Source organism: Nicotiana tomentosiformis, chromosome 3, assembly GCF_000390325.3.
Source record: "Nicotiana tomentosiformis chromosome 3, ASM39032v3, whole genome shotgun sequence".
Lineage (NCBI taxonomy): Eukaryota > Viridiplantae > Streptophyta > Magnoliopsida > Solanales > Solanaceae > Nicotiana > Nicotiana tomentosiformis.
The window spans coordinates 84,474,228-84,496,098 of NC_090814.1; the positions used below are offsets into that span (position 1 = coordinate 84,474,228).

A 21,871-nucleotide genomic window follows, 5' to 3' on the forward strand; every position below is an offset into this window, starting at 1 on the left:
GACAAAGTACCAACCGAAGAACTTCAGTACACCTATAGATGCCCAAAGACACAGTTTGTCATATTTCTGTATATGTTCACAAAGTGAGGCCTAGTGATTGGCTAAAAGCTGGAGGAAAAAGAAGAGGAAATTCACATAGCGCACATAAAAGGACAAAGTCATACATGCTGCATGACAGAAGATAGCAACAGTTACGATATTGGAAGAATTCTGACCACAAGTAGTGGTGTGAGAAAGAGGCCTAAATGGGGGAGTGTCCTGGCTTTTGGATTGATTCACAGAAAAGTTGCCTAGATGGCAAGGACAATATAAAAGTATTCATAAGATCTATAGGTTATGAAACTGATAAGCGCATCAGTCAACATTCGAGGATGAATGTTCCAACGGGGGGAATGATGTTACACCCCATATTTTAGTACGTAAGAGTACGTCATAAGTCAATTGATGTAAGTTCAGAAATGATATCATCCTTGAAAAAACATAAACTAAGTTAATCATGTTACCTTGGGGGTTGCAAATATTTAAGATTATGAATAACAAGTACCAAGAGGATTGGAAGACAAGCTAAATGAATTGAAGAAAATAAGTTTCGTCAAAAGTCTACAAGTTGGAACGTTATAACATGTAATTTTGGGGTGAGACTAGGGTACTTAACGTGATAATATGGTTTTGTTATGAGTTATTTTAGTCGTATGATAGTCGTGTGTTATGTTTTGAAGTCAAGCGAGTTGTTGAACAAAAGTTGGCAAATGTCATCACAAGTTACATTCATAAATATGATGAAAATTAGGTCAAATATAGCAGAGCTTTTATATCAATATAATAAGAATTACGGGGTGGTCAACCTATAAAATTGAAGGTATACGAGTCAAGTTTTTAGCATATAAAATTGTTCATCAATACGATATCGGAATAGAGAGATATTCCCATTTTTATGAGACTGCGCAGCCACCCCTATGGGACCCACTTAGGTGGTGGATGATTCTCCCATCTTAAAAATTTGTGCAAGGCTCCTTTGGGTTTATTATTCGACCCAAAAAGACCCTACACTCTACAAAACACTCTCCATGATTCTAGAGTTAAAACCAAAGATAAAAACATGAATCCAATGCTAGAAATCTTGTGGTGCTTGCTAGATCGTAGTTCTTCGTCGTGTGACTGTTTTGGATGGTTCTTCATAGTTAAGTAACCTCAGATTTCGTATATTTCTTGTTTATTAAGGTAAGAATCAGTCCCTACTTCATGTATATTAGAGTTTCAAGGCGAAATACAAGTGTTTACATATCATCTTGAACACCAAAAGTTAATTCAAGAACAAAATATAACTCCTATAATGGTGTGGTATGATTGAGGGTTGTTGTGAGCTACACCATCTGGGAATTTCAAATTGTATCTACTTCCTAAGGTAATTAAATCATGTTCTTAGTTGTACTTAAAGTTAATGTATTGTTTGAGTAAAAATCTATAAGATAGTAATTAACATGGCATAAGGAATCGTTATCTTTTTTTTTTGTGGGCTGTATTGAGGCTATATATATAGTTTGTTGTGGCTGAAAATTGTTAGGAATAGTTTTATTATGTTATGGATGTTATTATTAAGCTTGTCTATGTACTAATTAAGTTGATTGAAGAAGATAACATGAAAAACAAGAGTTTGACGATAAAGGTTAAGGTGCTAGGCGTGTGGACTACTTTTGAAGATTATTCTTATGATATTTTGGGTTGAAAATGATATGGTAAACATAAGTATGATGTTATAGATGTGGTAGGCTATATTCATGGAAAAGGAATTGGATTCAAACCATATTTTGGTTAATTTTAAATTTGAGCTTGCCGCTCAAAATAGTTGTTGAAGTAATCAAAGAGCTTATTGTGAATTATATTGTTATTGTTTGGGTTATTTGGTGACTTTTAGTAACTTATGGGATGTAGTACAAATACGGGAGGTGCTATCTTTTTTCTTGTAGAATATTGGTTTCGAAATATGAGAGTTACAACGCTTATATGATGACGACGAAGTCGGTTTACTCACTGTAGATATAAGAAGATCATATTGAGCTTGATTGACGATTGGAGAGAAGATTGAAAAGTATGTTAAGGCACTTCCTTCTTTCTTTTGGCATGATCTAAAGTGAAATGAACATAAACGATACGTTGTTTCATTACGGATCTACTCCTAGTAACTAAGGTTGTCCATGTTATTCTTTCCTTATAAAGTTATTCTAAGCAACTATGTATGGTCCTTGAATCCTATTGAGGTTCATATTGATGAAATGGATGTCCATAATGTTAATTAAAGTTGAGATGACCTTACGTCACTCCAAAAGGTTTAGACGTGATTCCATGAGTCCAACATGCGTTATATATATATATATATATATATATATATATATATATATATATATATATAGAGATAGATAGATAGATGGCCGGCCGGGTACGATTCTACCGAGCCTTATGATGGCCGGGTACGTTTTTACCGAGTCCTCTTTGAGGCCGGGTACGATATGATAATGATGCCCACATCGTCGTATGTTTTTAAAAGTATATGTATCATGCATTTCATGCCAGTCACCCTCAGAGGCACTCAGATGTTAAAGGTTGTATCTTCCCTATCTCTCTTTATATTACTGTTCTTATTTATATTTTCTTGTCTTACATACTCGGTACTTTATTCGTACTGACATCCCTTTTGCATGGGGATACTGCGTTTCATGCCCGTAGGTCCCGATAGATAGGTTGACAGTCCACCTAGTAGGCTATCAGCTCAGCGGAAGGTGTTGGTGCTCCGGAGTTGCCTATTTAGTCAGTATGCTTTGGACATGTAATTATTGGTATGGCGGGGCTCTGTCCCGACCTTTATGACGTTTATATATTCTTAGAGGCTTGTCCCGACCTTAAGGTTAATGTATTGTTTGAGTGAAAATCTATAAGATAGTAATTAACATGGCATAAGGAATCGTTATCTTTTTTTTTTTGTGGGCTGTATTGAGGCTATATATATAGTTTGTTGTGGCTGAAAATTGTTAGGAATAGTTTTATTATGTTATGGATGTTATTATTAAGCTTGTCTATGTGCTAATTAAGTTGATTGAAGAAGATAACATGAAAAACAAGAGTTTGACGATAAAGGTTAAGGTGCTAGGCGTGTGGACTATTTTTGAAAAGATTATTCTTAATGATGTTTTGGGTTGAAAATAATATGGCAAACATAAATATGATGTTATATATGTGGTAGGCTATATTAATGGAAAAGGAATTGGATTCAAACTATATTTTGGTTAATTTTAAATTTGAGCTTGCCGCTCAAAATAGTTGTTGAAGTAATCAGAGAGCTTATTGTGAATTATATTGTTATTGTTTGGGTTATTTAGTGACTTTTAGTAACTTATGGGATGTAGTACAAATACGGGAGGTGCTATCTTTTTTCTTGTAGAATATTGGTTTCAAAATATGAGAGTTACAACGCTTATATGACGACGACGAAGTCGGTTTACTCACTGTAGATATAAGAAGATCATATTGAGCTTGATTGACGATTGGAGAGAAGATTGCAAAGTATGTTAAGGCACTTCCTTCTTTCTTTTGGCATGATCTAAAGTGAAATAAACATAAACGATACGTTGTTTCATTACGGATCTACTCCTAGCAACTAAGGTTGTCCATATTGTTCTTTACTTATAAAGTTATTCTAAGCAACTATGTATGGTCCTTGAATCCTATTGAGGTTCATATTGATGAAATGGATGTCCATAATGTTAATTAAAGTTGAGACGACCTTATGTTACTCCAAAAGATTTAGACGTGATTCCATGAGTCCAACATGCATTATATATATATATATATATATATATATAGATGGCCGGCCGGGTACGACAGCTATTGTGCAATCACTGATCAATTAGATTTTACCGAGCTCCACGTGGCCGGGTACGATTCTACCGAGCCTTATGATGGCCGGGTACATTTTTACCGAGTCCTATTTGAGGCCGGGTACGATATGATGATGATTCCCACATCGTCGTATGTTTTTAAAAGTATATGTATCATGCATTTCATGCCAGTCACCCTCAGAGGCACTCAAATGTTACAGGTTGTATCTTCCCTATCTCTCTTTATATTTCTGTTCTTATTTATATTTTCTTGCCTTACATACTCGGTACTTTATTCCTACTGACATCCCTTTTGCATGGGGACGCTGCGTTTCATGCCCGTAGGTCCCGATAGACAGGTTGACAGTCCACCTAGTAGGCTATCAGCTCAGCGGAAGGTGTTGGTGCTCCGGAGTTGCCTATTTAGTCAGTATGCTTTGGACATGTAATGATTGATATGGCGGGGCCCTGTCCCGACCTTTATGACGTTTATGTATTCTTAGAGGCTTGTCCCGACCTTAAGGTTAATGTATTGTTTGAGTGAAAATCTATAAGATATTAATTAACATGGCATAAGGAATCGTTATCTTTTTTTGTGTGGGCTGTATTGAGGTTATATATATAGTTTGTTGTGACAGAAAATTGTTAGGAATAGTTTTATTATGTTATGGATGTTATTATTAAGCTTGTCTATGTGCTAATTAAGTTGATTGAAGAAGATAACATGAAAAATAAGAGTTTGACGATAAAGGTTAAGGTGCTAGGCGTGTGGACTATTTTTGAAGATTATTCTTATGATGTTTTGGGTTGAAAATGATATGGTAAGCATAAGTATGATGTTATAGATGTGGTAGGCTATATTCATGGAAAAGGAATTGGATTCAAACCATATTTTGATTAATTTTAAATTTGAGCTTGCCGCTCAAAATAGTTGTTGAAGTAATCAGAGAGCTTATTGTGAATTATATTGTTATTGTTTGGGTTATTTGGTGACTTTTAGTAACTTATGGGATGTAATACAATTACGGGAGGTGCTATCTTTTTTCTTGTAGAATATTGGTTTCGAAATATGAGAGTTACAACGCTTATATGATGACGACGAAGTCGGTTTACTCACTGTAGATATAAGAAGATCATATTGAGCTTGATTGGCGATTGGAGAGAAGATTGTAAAGTATGTTAAGGCACTTCCTTCTTTCTTTTGGCATGATCTAAAGTGAAATGAACATAAACGATACGTTATTTCATTACATATCTACTCCTAGCAACTAAGGTTGTCCATGTTGTTCTTTCCTTATAAAGTTATTCTAAGCAACTATGTATGGTCCTTGAATCCTATTGAGGTTCATATTGATGAAATGGATGTCCATAATGTTAATTAAAGTTGAGACGACCTTACGTCACTCCAAAAGGTTTAGACGTGATTCCATGAGTCCAACATGCATTTTATATATATATATATATATATATATATATATATATAGATGGCCGGCCGGATACGAAATCTGTTGTGCAATCACTGATCAATTAGATTTTACCGAGCTCCATGTGGCCGGGTACGATTCTACCGAGCCTTATGATGGCCGGGTACGTTTTTACCGAGTCCTCTTTGAGGTCGGGTACGATATGATGATGATGCCCACATCGTCGTATGTTTTTAAAAGTATATGTATCATACATTTCATGCCAGTCACCCTCAGAGGTACTCAGATGTTATAGGTTGTATCTTCCCTATCTCTCTTTATATTACTGTTCTTATTTATGTTTTCTTGCCTTACATACTCGGTACTTTATTCGTACTGACATCCCTTTTGCACGGGGACGATGCGTTTCATGCCCGTAGGTCCCGATAGATAGGTTGATAGTCCACCTAGTAGGCTATCAGCTCAGCGGAAGGTGTTGGTGCTCCGGAGTTGCCTATTTAGTCAGTATGCTTTGGACATGTAATGATTGGTATGGCGGGGCCATGTCCCGACCTTTATGACGTTTATGTATTCTTAGAGGCTTGTACACTGATGTTATATATATATATATATATATATATATATATATATATATGTAGACTTGTATGCCTTTTTCGCCTATGTTTTGAGCGTACAAATGATCATGTCGACTTATAAGCCCGTATGTTACATGTATAAGTTTGTATATCACATTGTGTCGTCCTATGTCGAGTATTCCCTCATGTTTTATTATCTGATTATTTCATGACGGCCCTTCTGGCCCATTTACCCATGCGTTGGTATTCGATTGAGTAAGGTACCAGGTGCCCGTCGTGATCCTTCGATTTGGATGGTGACATAAGACATTCTTATTCAAGGGAATAAATAAGACAAAAAATAATTCAGGTATGCACTGAATAAACTGTACCAAATTCAAAGAGTCTCGATGTATTTTGCCTTTATTTAGCTTTCAAATCTGCATATCTAGTAGTTATTGGCATAACAGATATGTAATAGTGAATGGAGTAAAGATAATAGTTGCATATTTTCAAATGCCTACCATATATATATATATATATATATATATATATATATATATATATATATATATGTATTTGGTTAACATATGTAATTATATGCTTGTATCCGGTGTTAATTACACCACATATATAGGATTTTAATCAAAATTTCCTGGTGTTGGCTATATATGCAGAAAAAATTCCAGTTCCAGTCTGTGCGGGGACGGCATCTCCAGAAAGAGTAAGAATTAATCTTAGAAATAGGATAGGAGAAAACTAGCATTATCACGCATCAATTAAGTAAGCACCTAATTAATTAATTCCATATCTTTGTCAAGTTCTAAAGTTGGACAAAGACAAGCATTACGAAAATGTAAACATCAAAGGTATCATAAAACCAGTGAGCCAGAAGACCAATAGACAGTGATGCACAGGGCCAAACTCTCCAAGGGGAATGCATATACAATACCTACTTACCAGCGCAAATTAAAGAGGAAAATATGAATCTTACTTTCAGGTTATCAATCCACGTATCCCACCAACACAAACCTTTCTCCTTTTTTTAAAAAAATAAAATAAAATATATATATATATATATATATATATATATATATATATATATATATATATACACACACACACGTTATATACTAAAATTAAAGTGTAAGATTTTTTGTATTACCATTGATTTTAAACATATGAGACAGTGAGAGCTAGCTATTGCGTTATAGTTTTTTTACATCTTATTTGGATGGTTATTACATGTCGTTTCATAATATATTGTATTATATTGTTTGATGAATAAAATGTTTGGATATAATGTATCATTTGCCGTTGTTTGATGATGTCACGCACCAACAACATGAAGAATAATGTAATATTACTAAGAAAAAATATAATACATAGTAGAATTATTATTATATAAAAAAGTAGAATAAAGGATAAAATATGATTATTTAATAATAAAGAATGACAAGATGAGAGAAAAAAATAAGGTAACGACGCCACCACACCAAATCCTCATTACATACATAACGACTGATTTAACGATATGATACCTTAATAAAATTAAAGTAACAATCACATCAAACATTGTATTTAAATAAACAATACGATACAATACAATATGTAACAACCCCAAACAAATTGTTAAGGTTATCAATTATTTTATATATAAAAATTAATTATAATACCTTATAAGTGATGTGATTACATGAATAATTTTTTACCGTCGTTATATAGAAATTAAACATTTTTTTTCCTTTTTCTTTTTGTTCTTTTTTGGCGAGAATTCTGCAGACTTACTCTAACTAAGTTGATTCCTTTAATTTGTGTAGAATTTCCTAGTAGGAGTGATGGGAGTGAATACGGCGCCGGCTACTATGTGACATAATTTGGATACATCTCCCTTGGCCTTCTTTTATATTAGGGGAACAAAAGCAAGTTGCCATGGTTGTGGAAGTTCTCATACAACGTGGAACTTATGCCTTAAGTAGAAAACTTTATTAATGAAAACAACTTTCACTAATCACTTTATGCCCCAAATATTGCATGTCATTGATATATATCTCAAAATTATTCTTAAGGGACCCAGATAAAGCACCAGCTGAGAACTGATCATCAGGTTAATTTTTTAGGGTTAATTAAGCTAAACATTCCTGTAATAAGACTTAGCTTCAGATACATTCCATGTATTTCAAAATCAAACACTTAAATCCCCTTTACAATAGAAATCCTATATTTATATCCCCTATGAGGTATATCCTATATTAGATTTAATTATTACCAGCTGGCACATTAAAACTATAAATAAAAAGTTTTTATTCATTTAATTTTTTATGAAATTTAAAAAGAGTATAAAATTCTTGTTAAAAATCTTTATTCACACATATTTGATTAAATAGGAGAATAAATATTTTTAAAATATGTATCTTTTGAAACTCTTAAATAGAAAATGAACACAAATTACTTGATTATGAGATGACTAGAACTTTTACGTATTCGGCAAAATAATTTTATATGTAAACTCTTAAATATAATATTGTTATCCCTATTTTTCTAAAAATTATTTAAATCTCTTATATAATTAAACAAATGAAAAGTAAATTTAAGATAATTTTAAAGCGAATTAATTAATAAATATACTAAAATAAAAATGTGCAAAACTTTTTATTTATAAATTATTTTTAATAATCGGTAATACTTAGTTATATTATACCTCTGCGGGGATTTATATGTAGGAAATGGATATAAATCATGTTTAATTTTAAAAATTAAATACAGAAAGTATATCCAAAACTGTGTCATACTAATTATGGGTGTGTTTAGTGTAATTAACCCATTTTCTTGGTATACACGGCAGGAGAAAGGGGGGGATTAATTGTGGTGGGGTCGAGGATTACAAGGTCAGAAATCGAATCTCACTAATAAGGTGGAAATTCACGTAGTCAATTAACCAAGTGGGTTAGCATGACTGCCCAGAAGGCTAAAGATCAGTTGATAGTATAAATTAAGTTATTTTCGTTATTTTTTCAAATTCAAACATAAAAAAAACTTTCTTAAGAATATGAAACGTCTAACATGAAAAAATACTCTCTTTTATTCTTTTCTCTTTGGGTTGTGTGTTTTACTAGCTAGATGCAGACAAGTGAAAACATACATTTCTTTCTTTTCGTTTACTTCACATGCATAATGTTTGCTACAGGTCCTTTTTTTAAAATATTGAATTACTTTCAGATGCCAACATTTTGGAGGATTATATTCTAAGAAAAAGAAACGGGAATGGTTACATATGGCGTTATGCCACTTTGACTTGGCTTAAGACATTGTTCCTAGAGCAATTGTTTTTCCTTCTTTCTAATTTGTAAACTGAGATCAGGAGTGACTCTCTCTTAAAATTAAGAGAAAAAAATGCCAAATATCGAGCAAGTTCTGTTGTCTTTATTCTCGGTGTGTTTACATCTAATCTTCTCTGATTTGCAATTCGTATATATACCCTCTCCCAATAACCTCACAATGAAATGTAAAAAGTATATATATAGAACTTCCAAAAAGAAGAATAAGAAGATATGGGTTAATGGAAATTAGTCGTACGTCTTATGGGAAAAGATATAAAAATAATTAAGACAAGAGGTAGACATGATAACGTGTTTCGTTTATCCCGAAACCTCGAATTATAATCATCGTAGCTGCCAATCTTTCTGCTGGAATATTATCTCGTGCGGAAACAAAAAATGTATAGAGATCCATCCTTAGAAAAATAAGTAAAATGCATATGAAAAAAAAAAAAAAACGTTCATATATTGAAGTAGACAGCAGACAGGAGTCTTTTACAATAAGCTCAGCCATTCAGGTGAATAATTAAACTTCTATTGAAGGAAAATCAAGGCCAGCGCAGGACGCTATTGAAAAATACATAATCGCACTTGTTGTTTATGTTAGAAAATTTTGGGAGAGCAAGACAATACAAAAGAACACTCAAAACTCACAAAGAAGAAAGTGGAGGAAAGGGTGATTTCTATTCAACTTCACTTGCTCCAAATGGATAGGAATATATGACTATTTATAGGAGAAATCTTTCATGTATCTAGCCTACACTACATGTAAACATAATAAGTAAGTTCACACCTCACATCTTTCAAGATACATGGATGACACTACTAGACATGTATCTTCCAAAGTATATCAATGTATTCATACTCTAATACATATACTAAATTAATATTCTAGTTCATGAATTAATGTAAACAAATGAAAACAAGTTTATATTATTCTCATTTCATCATACCCTTAAACTTGTTTCATCACTACAAGAGCCATCCTTAACTTTTGAAAAAGCTCAATCTTTAACGGCTTTGTGAAAATATCCGCAATTTTGATCTTGTGACTTCACGTGCTCAAGCTCCATAACTTTATATTCATGTTCTTCAACCTTGTAGCCCAAAGGTTGATCAATGTAAACCTCTTCCTCTAAAACACCATTCAAGAAAGTCGACTTCACATCCATTTGATAAATTTTTCATTGATTTTGAGTTGCCAAAGAAATAATAAAATGAATTGTTTCCAAACGAGCAACTAGTGCAAAAACCTCATCATAATCAATACCGGCCTTTTGCTTGTATTCTTTGGAATCTTGTTTTGTACCTTTTCACCTTACCCTTGGAATTTTTCTTCAACTTGTAAACCCATTTGACACCAATGGTGCTTTTGCCTTTTGAAAGTGTGGCTAATTCCCAAGTATCATTCTTCTTGATTTCTTCATCCATGGCATCTCTCCATTTGACATTTTGGGCAGCATCTTCATAAGTTAAAGGCTCACTATCCACCAACAAACAAAAGTGAGTCAAATCATATAAATCTTTTCTTACCATTTCCTTATTTGCATACAACTTATGAAGATTTTTAGTTTTCTTAGGCACTTCAATTGAAGAACTTGAATTTGACTCATCTTCTTCTTAAACTTGTGCTGGAGGTGTTGAAGGTGGTGTGATTGGCTGCTCCGCAACTTCTTCATCATCATCTTCATTAAAGAAATGACTAAAAGAGTAATCTTGCTCTTTAGTTTTCCATTCCCAAGCATTATCTTCATCAAACTCAACATCTCTGCTTATGGCGACCATGCCATTTCTTGGGTTATGTAATTTATAACCTTTAGAAATTTGATCATAACCAATGAAAATATACCTTACACTTTTATCATCAAGTTTGGACCCCTTCTCATCCGGGACATGTGCATAGGCAATACTCCCAAAACCTCACAAATGAGCATTTGTTGGCTTGAAACTACTCCAAGCCTCTTGAGGTGTTTTGATACGAATACTCTTGGTGATACCGATTTGACAAATACACTGCACAAGTAATTGCTTCATCCCAAAACTCCTTTGGCATATTTTTGCTCTTCAACATACTCTGTGCCATGTTAAGAATAGTCCGGTTCTTTCTTTTCACGATGCTATTTTGTTGTGGTGATCTTGGAATAATCAAAAAGTGACGAATTCCACTATTTTCACAAAAAATCTTGAATTCATTTGAAGCGAATTCTCCACCATTATCGGATCACAATGACTTAACTTGATAGCCACTTTATTTCTTCACCATGCTCTTGATTTTTTTTGAAAGTGTGAAACAACTCCGATTTCACCTTCAAAAAATACACCCAAGTTTTTCTAGAAAAATCATCAATAAAAAGTAAAAAATAATTACTTATACCAAGTGAAGATGACTTGATTGGTCTGCACACATCCGTGTGAATCCAATCCAATGGGCATCGGGCTCTAGTCAAAGACTCTTTAAGAAAGCTTTTTCTTGCTTGCTTTCCAAAGATATATCATTCGCAAAGTTGGCTCGGATGATCAATAGTTGGCAATCCATTCACCATGCTTTCTTTCTTCATTAATCTTAGACTACTAAAATTCACATGACCAAATCTCATATGCCAAAGCCAAGATGAAACTTTGGCACATGAAAGCAAAGACCTTCGAACATCACTTTGAAGGTTCAAAATAAATATTCTATTATTAACTATTGGAACTTTGGCTAATAATCTCCCATTTTCATCTTTCATGAACAACTTTTTATCTTTCAAATGAATATCATAATTTTTCTTCAAAAGCTTTCCCAATCTTAAAATATTACTTTTCATCTCAAGTACATACAAAATATTAGAAATTAATTGGTGACTACCATCTTTCAAGCGAATTAAAATCGTACATTTTTCTTTGATTTTAGTCTGCGAAGAGTCTCTGAAAATGATGTTGCCACCATTTAATTTTTCAAGCTCCACAAATAAATTCTTCTTTTCACATATATAGCTACTTGCACCACAGTTAAGGTACCATTGATTTCCTCTGCACTTTCTTCTCTTTTGCAAGCGAGAACTAAAACATAATTTCCATCTTCGTTTTTGCTCTCCATAAAATTATTTTTTTCCTCCACATTATTTTTATATTTCCAGAAAAAATGACCAAATTTATGACAAGTATAACATTCAGTATTAGACTTATCATACCTTCCTTGATTTTTCATCCATCCTCTACCTCTTCCACGACCTCTTCCTTGATTAGAGTCTTCGCTCCTATTTTCTTTATTTGATGGTTATCCATCACCTCTTCCTTTTCCACCACGACCTTGTCCACGTCCACGACCCCTTTGTTGCAAGCCACACCTTTCATCTTTCTCCTTGAAAGAAAGTTTTGCTTACGACGCTTGTTCAACCGATTCATCTTTCGGTTTCTTCAACTTTTTTTTTCATGTGCTTGCAAAGAACACGTAAGTTCTTCAATGATCATGGTATCCAAATCTTTGAACTCTTCAATAGCCACAACAATATAATTAAATTTTGAAGCAAGGGATCGCAGTATTTTTGCAACAACCCGATCATCACATAAGTCTTCACCATATATCTTCATTTGATTGACAATAGCCAAAACTCTTGAAATATAATCCAAAACGGATTCAGATTCCTTCATATGTAATAATTTAAGGTTTGGAGACGAACTCCTTTCACTTTATCCAAACCTTTAAAGGAAGTTTGAAGAATCTTTCATGCTTGCTTCGAGGTGATTGCATTTGTAACATTCTCAAACATCTTGTCATCCAAACTTTGATGGATGAGAGTGAGCGCCTTTTGATCTTTCTTTTTAAAGGTAGTATCATCTTCCACTCCATCACCTCCGACTTCTACCGGTTCCCAACTATCATAGGCACCGAGCAAGGCCTTCATCCAGATACACCAATTTCCATAGTTCTTTTTTGTGAGCATAGGAACTTGAAATGGAGTTCCATTACTATTTGTCATTTTCTCTCCAAGTTTGGTTGTCTCTCAAACACACCGGCTCTGATACCACAATATTAGTAAATTTGGGAGAGCAAGACAACACAAAAAAATACTCAAAACTCACAGAGAAGAAAGTGGAGGAAATGATGATTTTTATTCAACTTGACTTGCTCCAAATGGCTAGGAATACATGTCTATTTATAGGAGAAATCTTTCATGTATCTAGCCTACACTACATGTAAACATAATAACTAAGTCTATATCTTACATCTTTCAAGGTACATGGATGACACTACTAGACATTATATCTTTCAAAGTACATCAATGTGTTCATACTCTAATATATGTATTTTATTAATATTCTAGTTCATGAACTAATGTAAACAAATGAAAACAAATTTATATTGTTCAGATTTCAACAATTTATACCAAGTAGATTAATACAAAATATATATCTTGCATGTAAACTTTTTTCACTTCACTGTGGTTGAGTTATATGCATTTTAACTTTAATTTGTGACTCTTATAGTTTACTTACTTGATCTCGTGTAAACAAGGAAATCTGGGTAAGTATTTTCTGTTTCACTACTACTATCTAATCAAATGATTTATGACTAATGCCATTTGATTTTTGAAAAAAACTTTATGAATTAAGCAATCAAGTCGGCTCTTAATCTGAAATGAATGATTATAACATTATGTCGAATAACTGAAGAAAAACTATACATTTGATACATAACAGTCTTCTTTTAGTATCACCATGTACGAATCATACGAAAAATACAGATTTCATCCTCTGATAAGTGTCAAACCAATAACTGTAACAATTAGAGTAGAGGGAACTCCAAATTTGAGATGACTCCAGAATGAGAGATTGTAGCCAAAGGGTTGAGCGCGACGAGCTTGTTCACATACTATCAAGTTTGCTGCGGAGCCTAAAAGTGAAAGGTTCCTTGCCACAGTGCTGACCCAGGCTAAGATCAACCATGCTTTCTTTTCACTAGCAGGCGATATTGCTGCTGCTGATGCTGCTACTCGCCCTCCAAGCAATAGAACTATAAGACCGAATGAACAAATTATTTTAATTAAATCAATCAAAATTTAAGGTAATATATATATAGGATCCGGGCTATGGCATATCACGTTGAACTTGAAAGAACTTGACACATATATGTGATACAAATAGGGAATAGCATGCTAACTAAAGTAGTCTAGTTACAGGCAAGGAGTATCAAATTTAGCCCAGTATGAGCTGGTTAGACATATCCATTGGCGGGTCATTTTGAACATAATCCAAGTTAACTTATCTAATAGCTTAGGCCAATTTGGGCCACATTTGTAGGGGCAAGTACATAGATAGCCATTCTCAAGGATGCTATTTAGAGATTAACCACTACTTATTTTATCCTAAAATTTTAAACTAAAAATCTTAACTTCAGGACAATTCACGACACTTTTATCCCGAAAAATTAAACTGAAAAACTGAATTCAGGATACATTGGCTAATTCGTAAAAAATAGCCTTTTAGAGTGGCTTCCTGATGTCATTTCTACACATTTGTAGCTCGAATTGACCCGTAAAAGGAACTTGTTGAAAAATAAAAATTTATGCCTTTTGGGTTTTGTTCGATATAATCATGGTAAATAAAAAAAAGCTTTTATTAGTGTGATTTGGTAAATAAATAAATTATAAAATAAAAACAAACAAATGAAAAATAATACTCCTATTAAGTTAGGCACGTAGAGTAATAACCTATTGTTCAGCGCAAATTGACCCATTCATTTTGGGATCCAAGCATTTAATGGGAACTACCCGTTGTGTCCATTTATAAGTAGTTTATTATAAAAATTGGTCAATTCATAAAATATTACTAATATTAGCCAATTAGCTATTTGTAGTAAAAAAAATTATCAATTTTTTGCTTTCTTTTGGGTACATCTTAAGGAGTTTGAATATCAGTTTTTGGATAATTTGGAAGAGTTTTGAGGTAGTTTGAATTGAAAATTCGAAGTAGAAGATGAAACATGAAAAAATGATATGTGTATCATATTATATATCATTTGTGTATCACACATGTATCATAATTGTATCAAATGTGTATCACATGTATATCCATGTATACCTATGTGTGTGATACATGTTTCGCAGAAGAATTTTTTGAACTCGATTTTAACTACGAATTTTGATATCAAATCAGTCCAAATCACCTCCAATCTTCCTCAAAATTTGTACACTGATTCATCTATATATTTTCAATGAATTTCAATCATACCCATTGAAAAAGATACTTTTTTGCTTATAATTTTGGAATCTTGTATATATATTTTTTGTATTTTATCACCTTGTTTACTACCTATCCATGAAATTTCTTTCCGTCTTGCATCTAATATTGTTGATCACGCTTACAAATATGGAAGGAGATTTTTGCGTGATGACTCTTAGAGAGAAATAACCTTATTTATTTGCGTTTTCAATTTTTATATGTGATTGACTAATTTTGATAAGTCTATGATTAATGGCTAGAGGTTGGTAAGTTGAAACTTATTTGGGACATTTTTGTAAGATTCCCAATATTGGGTAGGTTATGACCCAATATGATTAGGCCTATTTTAACCCCGTCCAAATGTAGCCCAACCTGCAAAGAAGACCAATATGGGCCAACAACTGAACTCTAATAGAGTATATGATATTTTGAGGTTATGTGGAGAAATATTCAAGGTTCCAGGAGTAAGCTATTCAATAAATATTTGAGGAAGTAGGGTTATAATAGGTTAAAATAGCACGAGCTAGCCAGTTTTCGAACTGGTAATTGAAAAATAGTCAGCGTTTACAAAGTCATTGAAAAATAGCCACTATTTTGCTGCAAGACGGAAAGTTCCAGCATAATATACTGGAGATTGGAGCACATGTGTATGAACTTCCAGCATATTATGTTGGAACTCCAACTCATTATGAAATTCCAGCATGTTATGCTGGAAGTTCACATGTAACAAATTCTAACTCCAGCTTATTATTTTGGAATATTTTCCGGATTTTGAACAGTATTTTTGTTCAGATTTATCTTTACATAAAAAATGGCTAAATTTCGATTACTTTTGAAACTATGACTATTTTTCAATTACCAGTTGTAAAACTGACTATTTTTGAATTTCACCCTTATACTAGATCTCCTTTTACAACATTGAAGTTGCTGAACTTATCCTTTATTGAAATTAAATGCAGTCTGTTTAATTTCCTCCGGCATTCATCTCTAGTGCCCTTTCACTCAAAACAGTTCTTGAATTTTGCTATGTCCGGGCAATGAAGAATTATGCATATTGAATACTAGATAAAAAAGGGGGTTAATTGGTTAATGTAGTGCCATGGTTCTTGACTAAACAAATCAGTAAATTGAGACACTTCACTAATCGACTAATGTGTATCTTATCTAGCAAATAGTAGGTGAAATGAGAGTAAGATAGAATAACAAGAAATCAGAGTCACAAACCAGTAGGCACATTTGAAGCCAAATTTGAGAGGACTAATATGACAACAGCAAGAACTGCTATACCAGCTGCATGATCTATCTTGGCATATGGTTCCATTAATTCCCAGAAAGCACTTGGAATCCCTGTTCTGTTAAAACCCTCAACTGTGATAAACATACCACAGAAGAATATCAACAGTGAATAGGACACCTGTATAGTTGAAACAACAGAGTGAACAAGTTTTGCTTTTGCCTCAAAGTCAATAGGAGTTACATACACTGACCATAGGAAATCTTTTACACTATTAGTGGAATATAATAGTATGTTATAGCTCATAATCTGCCTTATTTCCTGGTTTCACTTTTTTGTAGATGGTTATCTGTAGTTATCTTTTAGGTTAACCTCATAGTGTAAAAAATGTTTTACATATGGAGGTTAAACTCTAAATAAATATATGAGAAATGTGATTGATTTCTAAACTTTCCCAGTTACCTTTTCTAAGCATGGTCTGGCATCTTTGAAATCAAGAACCACAAGTGCAAGTGCTGCTGTAATAGCAGTCCATGACATATTCAAACCCATCAATAACGATATTAACATTCCAATTGTAACCAAATAAACACATAGTTTCCATAACAATCTTTTCCATATTTCTCTGGAACTCTCCTTTTCCTCATAAGATGTGAAGTTTTGATCTTCACATCCATCGACAGTCTTCGAAGACACAATCTTGTCCCTCATTTGAAGTGATCCATCATTTGGTACTTCTTTTGAATCTTTGGCGCGATTGTCAAGTGTTTCAGCATTATTTATTAGACCACTGGTATTAATTGAATCCAAAGTAAACCTTTCCAGAGAATCTAATGAATTAACATGTGACATAGTTGCTGGTGAAAAGCGATGAGAGATTACTACTTCTTCTTCAACTAATTCTATAGCACCATTTTCTACATCCTTCTGAACAGACAACAAATTCCAATACATGCAAAGCAACAATAGAGCATTAACAACAATTCCAACAAGCATTGCAGGAAGTATACCAAATAAAAACTTCCCAAATGTTATTTTGCTCTGTACTGCTATAACCAAGTTCTGAGGATTCCCAATAGGAGTTGCTGAAGATCCAATATTAGCACTCGAGGCAAGAGCTAAAAGGAATGGATGAGGTGGGAGATTTTGTTGCCTAGCAATTTTCAGTACAAACTCAGTCAACACAACACAAGAAGTATCATTAGTGAAAAATGCACTGGAAATAGCAGAAATCAAACAGATTCTGCAAAGTAAATCTTTAGCTCCCATACTTTTCCAAGCCAATAACTTTCCCAAGTATTTAAACATGTCTGCTCTTTCTAAATAGATGCTCACAACCATTGTTCCAAATAGAAGGCCTAAAATTGGAAGATCAATAGCAGCATATGCTTCATCTGGTGTCAAGACGCGAAATATGACCATAAGCATAGCACCGAGGAGTGAACCTGCTGTCCTTCCAATTGGCAAAAATGGGACAGCAGGAAAAACTGCTAATACCCAAAAAATAGCAAAGGCAATTGAACCAACAATCACTTTCTCAGTTGATGCCATAGCCATTTTTCTGAATTTAGTCAAGTCCTAACTTTTTGGATGTTCAAAATGTTTCTAATAGTCAGAACATTAGCAGAAACTGAATATCTCTGAAATGGAAAAGAGGTAAACAAACGTTAATTAAACACTAAAAACTGAAAAAAAGGATGGCATACGAGAAAAAAAATTGTGCCAAGTATTGTACTTTGGTTGGAACCTATATATCAACGTACTACTGGAAAAGGTGTAATACGTACATGAAAATGATACAATGCAAATTTAACTGATTTTTGTACTTAATCTAAGACCAAACAAGAAATTATTATTAGTGGAGCATGCTATAAGCGAAGAAAAATGAACATCTTAGAAGAAAGAGTGGACTCACCTCGACCAGAAAAAAGATGATGATTTGCGCTGAAATTTATAGACTTTTCAGCGGGTGGCATGTACATTTATATTCACTTAGATTGCTGGTTTGACTATTGGAGTGTAGATAGCAACGTCTTGAAAAGGAAACTGAAAAATGACAAAAGCAAAATGAAGACTGAAATATGTACAAATATAATATAATCGTCCTTTGATTCACCGCTTGTCGACATAGTTTCTGGATTGATAATTCCACAACACTCAACAGAATATATCATGTTTCCACGTGTGCGATCCACTGACTCGTTGAGTAATTTCTTTTTTAAACTCCGTACTCAATCAAACAATATCACAAGACAAACGGACTACTAGTTATACACCACTGAATTACATGCTTATTGTTGGAAAAAAAAAATACATGCTTATTAGCGTGGTTTAATGAATAAACTGTTGGAAATTGCAATCTTCCATACAAATAGTTAGGTAAACCAGGATTTTTTTTTAATAAAGGTAAACCATGAACATTCTATTTTTATTTTTTTGGGTGGTCTACTTTCTTTGTCTTGCGCTAAATTACTTTCTTGTCTTGTTTGATTTGAGGTTCAAAATAGTCAAAGTTATTTATAAACATTGTCGTCTTGTTGATGAAGCACTGAAGGAAAAGTCTGCTCAACTAAACTCTTCTATTTTCTTTTTCCTTTTTCCTTTCTTCGATGTCACTGTTGACCAAAACTGAAGAAAATTGAGAATGAATGGTTTAGTGAAATTCTTATAACAGAAACTCGTAACGAACGAATTAAGTGCTCAAGTTGCCAAGTTGGGATAGTGAAGCTTGATGACTCTATCATCACGCTAATTAGTAATTATAGGTTTGGCAAAAATAAAAGAAAAATTTTTGGCTATTGAATAATCGTCATTATATTTCAAGTTGATTGCCATAAATGGATTCAACTACTACTTTTACAGCATGAAATTGCTAATTCAAAATCCTAGATTGGATAAGCAATTTTTCTATTTCCAACTTGGTATACATAGTCAATTAATAATGCTAAAGTAATAAAAAGTTAATTGTCGCTTTAGCTCTTTTCACACTCATTGAGAAAAATAATAAATACAAGGTATTATTTACTAAGATATCCTTATTAAAAGCTTTTTGAGAATTGAGTAGTATTAAAAAGAACTACTACTTTTTTAATATTAAGATTTAAGGGTATAGTTGGAAACTAACAAAATTAGTTTTCAATTCCTAAACGGAAAATTATTTTGGGATAAATTTGAGCTAATGTGACAATTAAAATGAGATGGAGGGAGTATTAGAAAACACACGCGCGAAAGTAATACAAATTACGGCAAAATACAAATTAAAATTGATCGGTCAGCAAAATTAATTATATTTGCTAGCCAAAAAGTATAATATATATATATATATATATATATAACACATATATAAAAAATATATATTTTGTTGGCTATTGTTTTTTGAAGTGACTAAAAATATGCATTTTCTATATATACGTGTGCCTGTGTGTGTACACACACATACATGACTCAACTATGATTAATTTGTTAAAAGTTTAAGTAATGTAATTAATGTTAGTATAAAGAATTTCTGACACTATTAATTAGGTCGTCCAAAGGATAAATCTATAAATAAGCCTCCTTAAAATGCGAGATTTTTAATCTTAAAAATAAAATAGTTTATCTATTATCTATATTTACACTATATTAAAAGCACGAAGTTCCTTAACGAAATGTCATTCGCCTTTTTACTCTTCAAAAATAATTTTAACACTAAATAAAATAGTAATTTGATTATCTTCCTAATATTTAGGCTTTGAAGTGAGCTAAAATTAAAATTATGTTTATTAAATATTTTCTTATCTGATTAGGTAAAAAGTCCTAATATTTAAAAATTTAGAATCAACTAAAATTTACCTGACATAAAAAATATATACTAATATTAGATGGTAGCTTATGATGAACTTTAAATTCAATTAGAATCATGGAATTTATGGCAATTACTCCTATATAGCTAGCGAGTGGGGACTAATAGCCTGTTTGGCCAAGCATCTAAAATCTGCTTATTTTGAGAAGTATTTTTTCTCAAAAGTGCTTTTTAAAAAAGTATTTTTGGTGAGAATCGATTTATGTTTGGCTATTTAATTTGAAAAGTATTTTTGAGCAGTAATTAGTGTTTGACAAGTTTTTAAAAACTTCTTCTAAGTGTATTTTTCTCAAAAGTGTTTCTCAGAAAAGTACTTTTGGAGAGAATCTACATTTTTCTGTTTCTCAAAAACTGCTTCTGCTTTTTCTCAAAAGAACTTTTTTTCCTTCTAAAAGTTTGGCCATGTGAGCACCAATTTTTTGACCATATTAAAATTTTTGTCACCTTCTACTATGTAAATATTTTTAGAGGTTTAATCTGTAGTTTTTAGCTTTGTTATATCTTTTTTTATAGGGTAAAAATTAAAAATTTAAAAGGTCAATTATTACTATTAATATTATTTTTATTTTCTATCTTTATTTTAAAATAAAAAATAAAACAAAAAATTAAATATTTTTTAAAAATTTCGAGTGGAATAAAAAAAAAGGAAAAGGGGAAGTAGAGAATTAAAAAATAAAAGTAATTGAAGGTGGGAATTTTAAAAAAAAGTAAAAGAAAGTGAGAAATTAAAAAAAATAAAAGTAAAGGAATGTGGGAAATAAAAAAAAATAAAAAGTAATAGATTGTGGGAAATAAAAAAGAAAACTAAAGGTAGGTGGGAAAAAAAAGTAAAATAAAGTATATTTTTTTAAAAAAAAAGTAAAAGAAAGTGGAAATAAAAAAAAAGTAAAAAAGAAAGTGGAAATTTTAAAAAAAGTATAGTAAAGAAAGAGGAAAATAAAAAAATAAAAGTAAAGGAAGGTGGGAATAGTTTTTTTAAAAAGGAAGAAAAATGGGAAGTGGGAATTTATTTTAAAAAAATAATTAAAAAAAATCTGAAAAATTTCGATTTTTTTAAAATATAAATAGATGAAAAAAATGGGAGAAGGGAGAGACAAAAATAGAGGAGAGAATTGAAGAAAAAAGTTTTCTTCTGCGCTAAGGGAATTTCTATTCGTTTCATTCTTTCTTCCTCTTTCTTTCAAAAAATCCAGCAATTCATCACCCCGTTAAAGACCAAAATTGCGCCAAATCCAAGCCTAAAAATATCATGTGAAGCTTCATTGCTAGTCACCTCTCTTACGCCAAAAACCAGCAGCCTCACGAGGTACAGTTGAGTTTCGGTCCGAGCTCGAATCTTAGAAGTTTCGTCGCTAGATTCTGCTCATTTGATGATTTGCCCTTGGTTTGGTGTACTTGTTTGGCTCAAATTTTTTTTATTTAATC

General features: G+C 32.5%; 1 protein-coding gene across 1 annotated transcript; it reads right to left on the reverse strand.

Annotated features, from left to right (window-relative positions):
- Positions 1-13,784: 13,784 nt before the first annotated feature.
- On the reverse strand, positions 13,785-18,877 carry LOC104088232 (silicon efflux transporter LSI2-like). Its single transcript, XM_009592886.4, has 4 exons — positions 18,521-18,877; positions 17,068-18,245; positions 16,596-16,785; positions 13,785-14,163 (listed from the first exon to the last, which is right to left on the reverse strand). Exons 2-4 carry the CDS (start codon positions 18,160-18,162, stop codon positions 13,898-13,900), a joined length of 1,551 nt encoding a protein of 516 aa, XP_009591181.1. The 5' UTR covers positions 18,163-18,245; positions 18,521-18,877; the 3' UTR covers positions 13,785-13,897.
- Positions 18,878-21,871: the final 2,994 nt, after the last annotated feature.

Bases quoted from the DNA above. Each gene is read 5' to 3' on its own strand.
- LOC104088232 (XM_009592886.4), bottom strand. From the start codon at position 18,162: ATGGCTATGGCATCAACTGAGAAAGTGATTGTTGGTTCAATTGCCTTT. The intron at 16,786-17,067 runs GTAACTGGGAAA...TCAACTATACAG, and splicing joins CCAGACCATGCTTAGAAAAG to GTGTCCTATTCACTGTTGAT. The intron at 14,164-16,595 runs GTTTGTGACTCT...TCGGTCTTATAG, and splicing joins GGCTTCAAATGTGCCTACTG to TTCTATTGCTTGGAGGGCGA.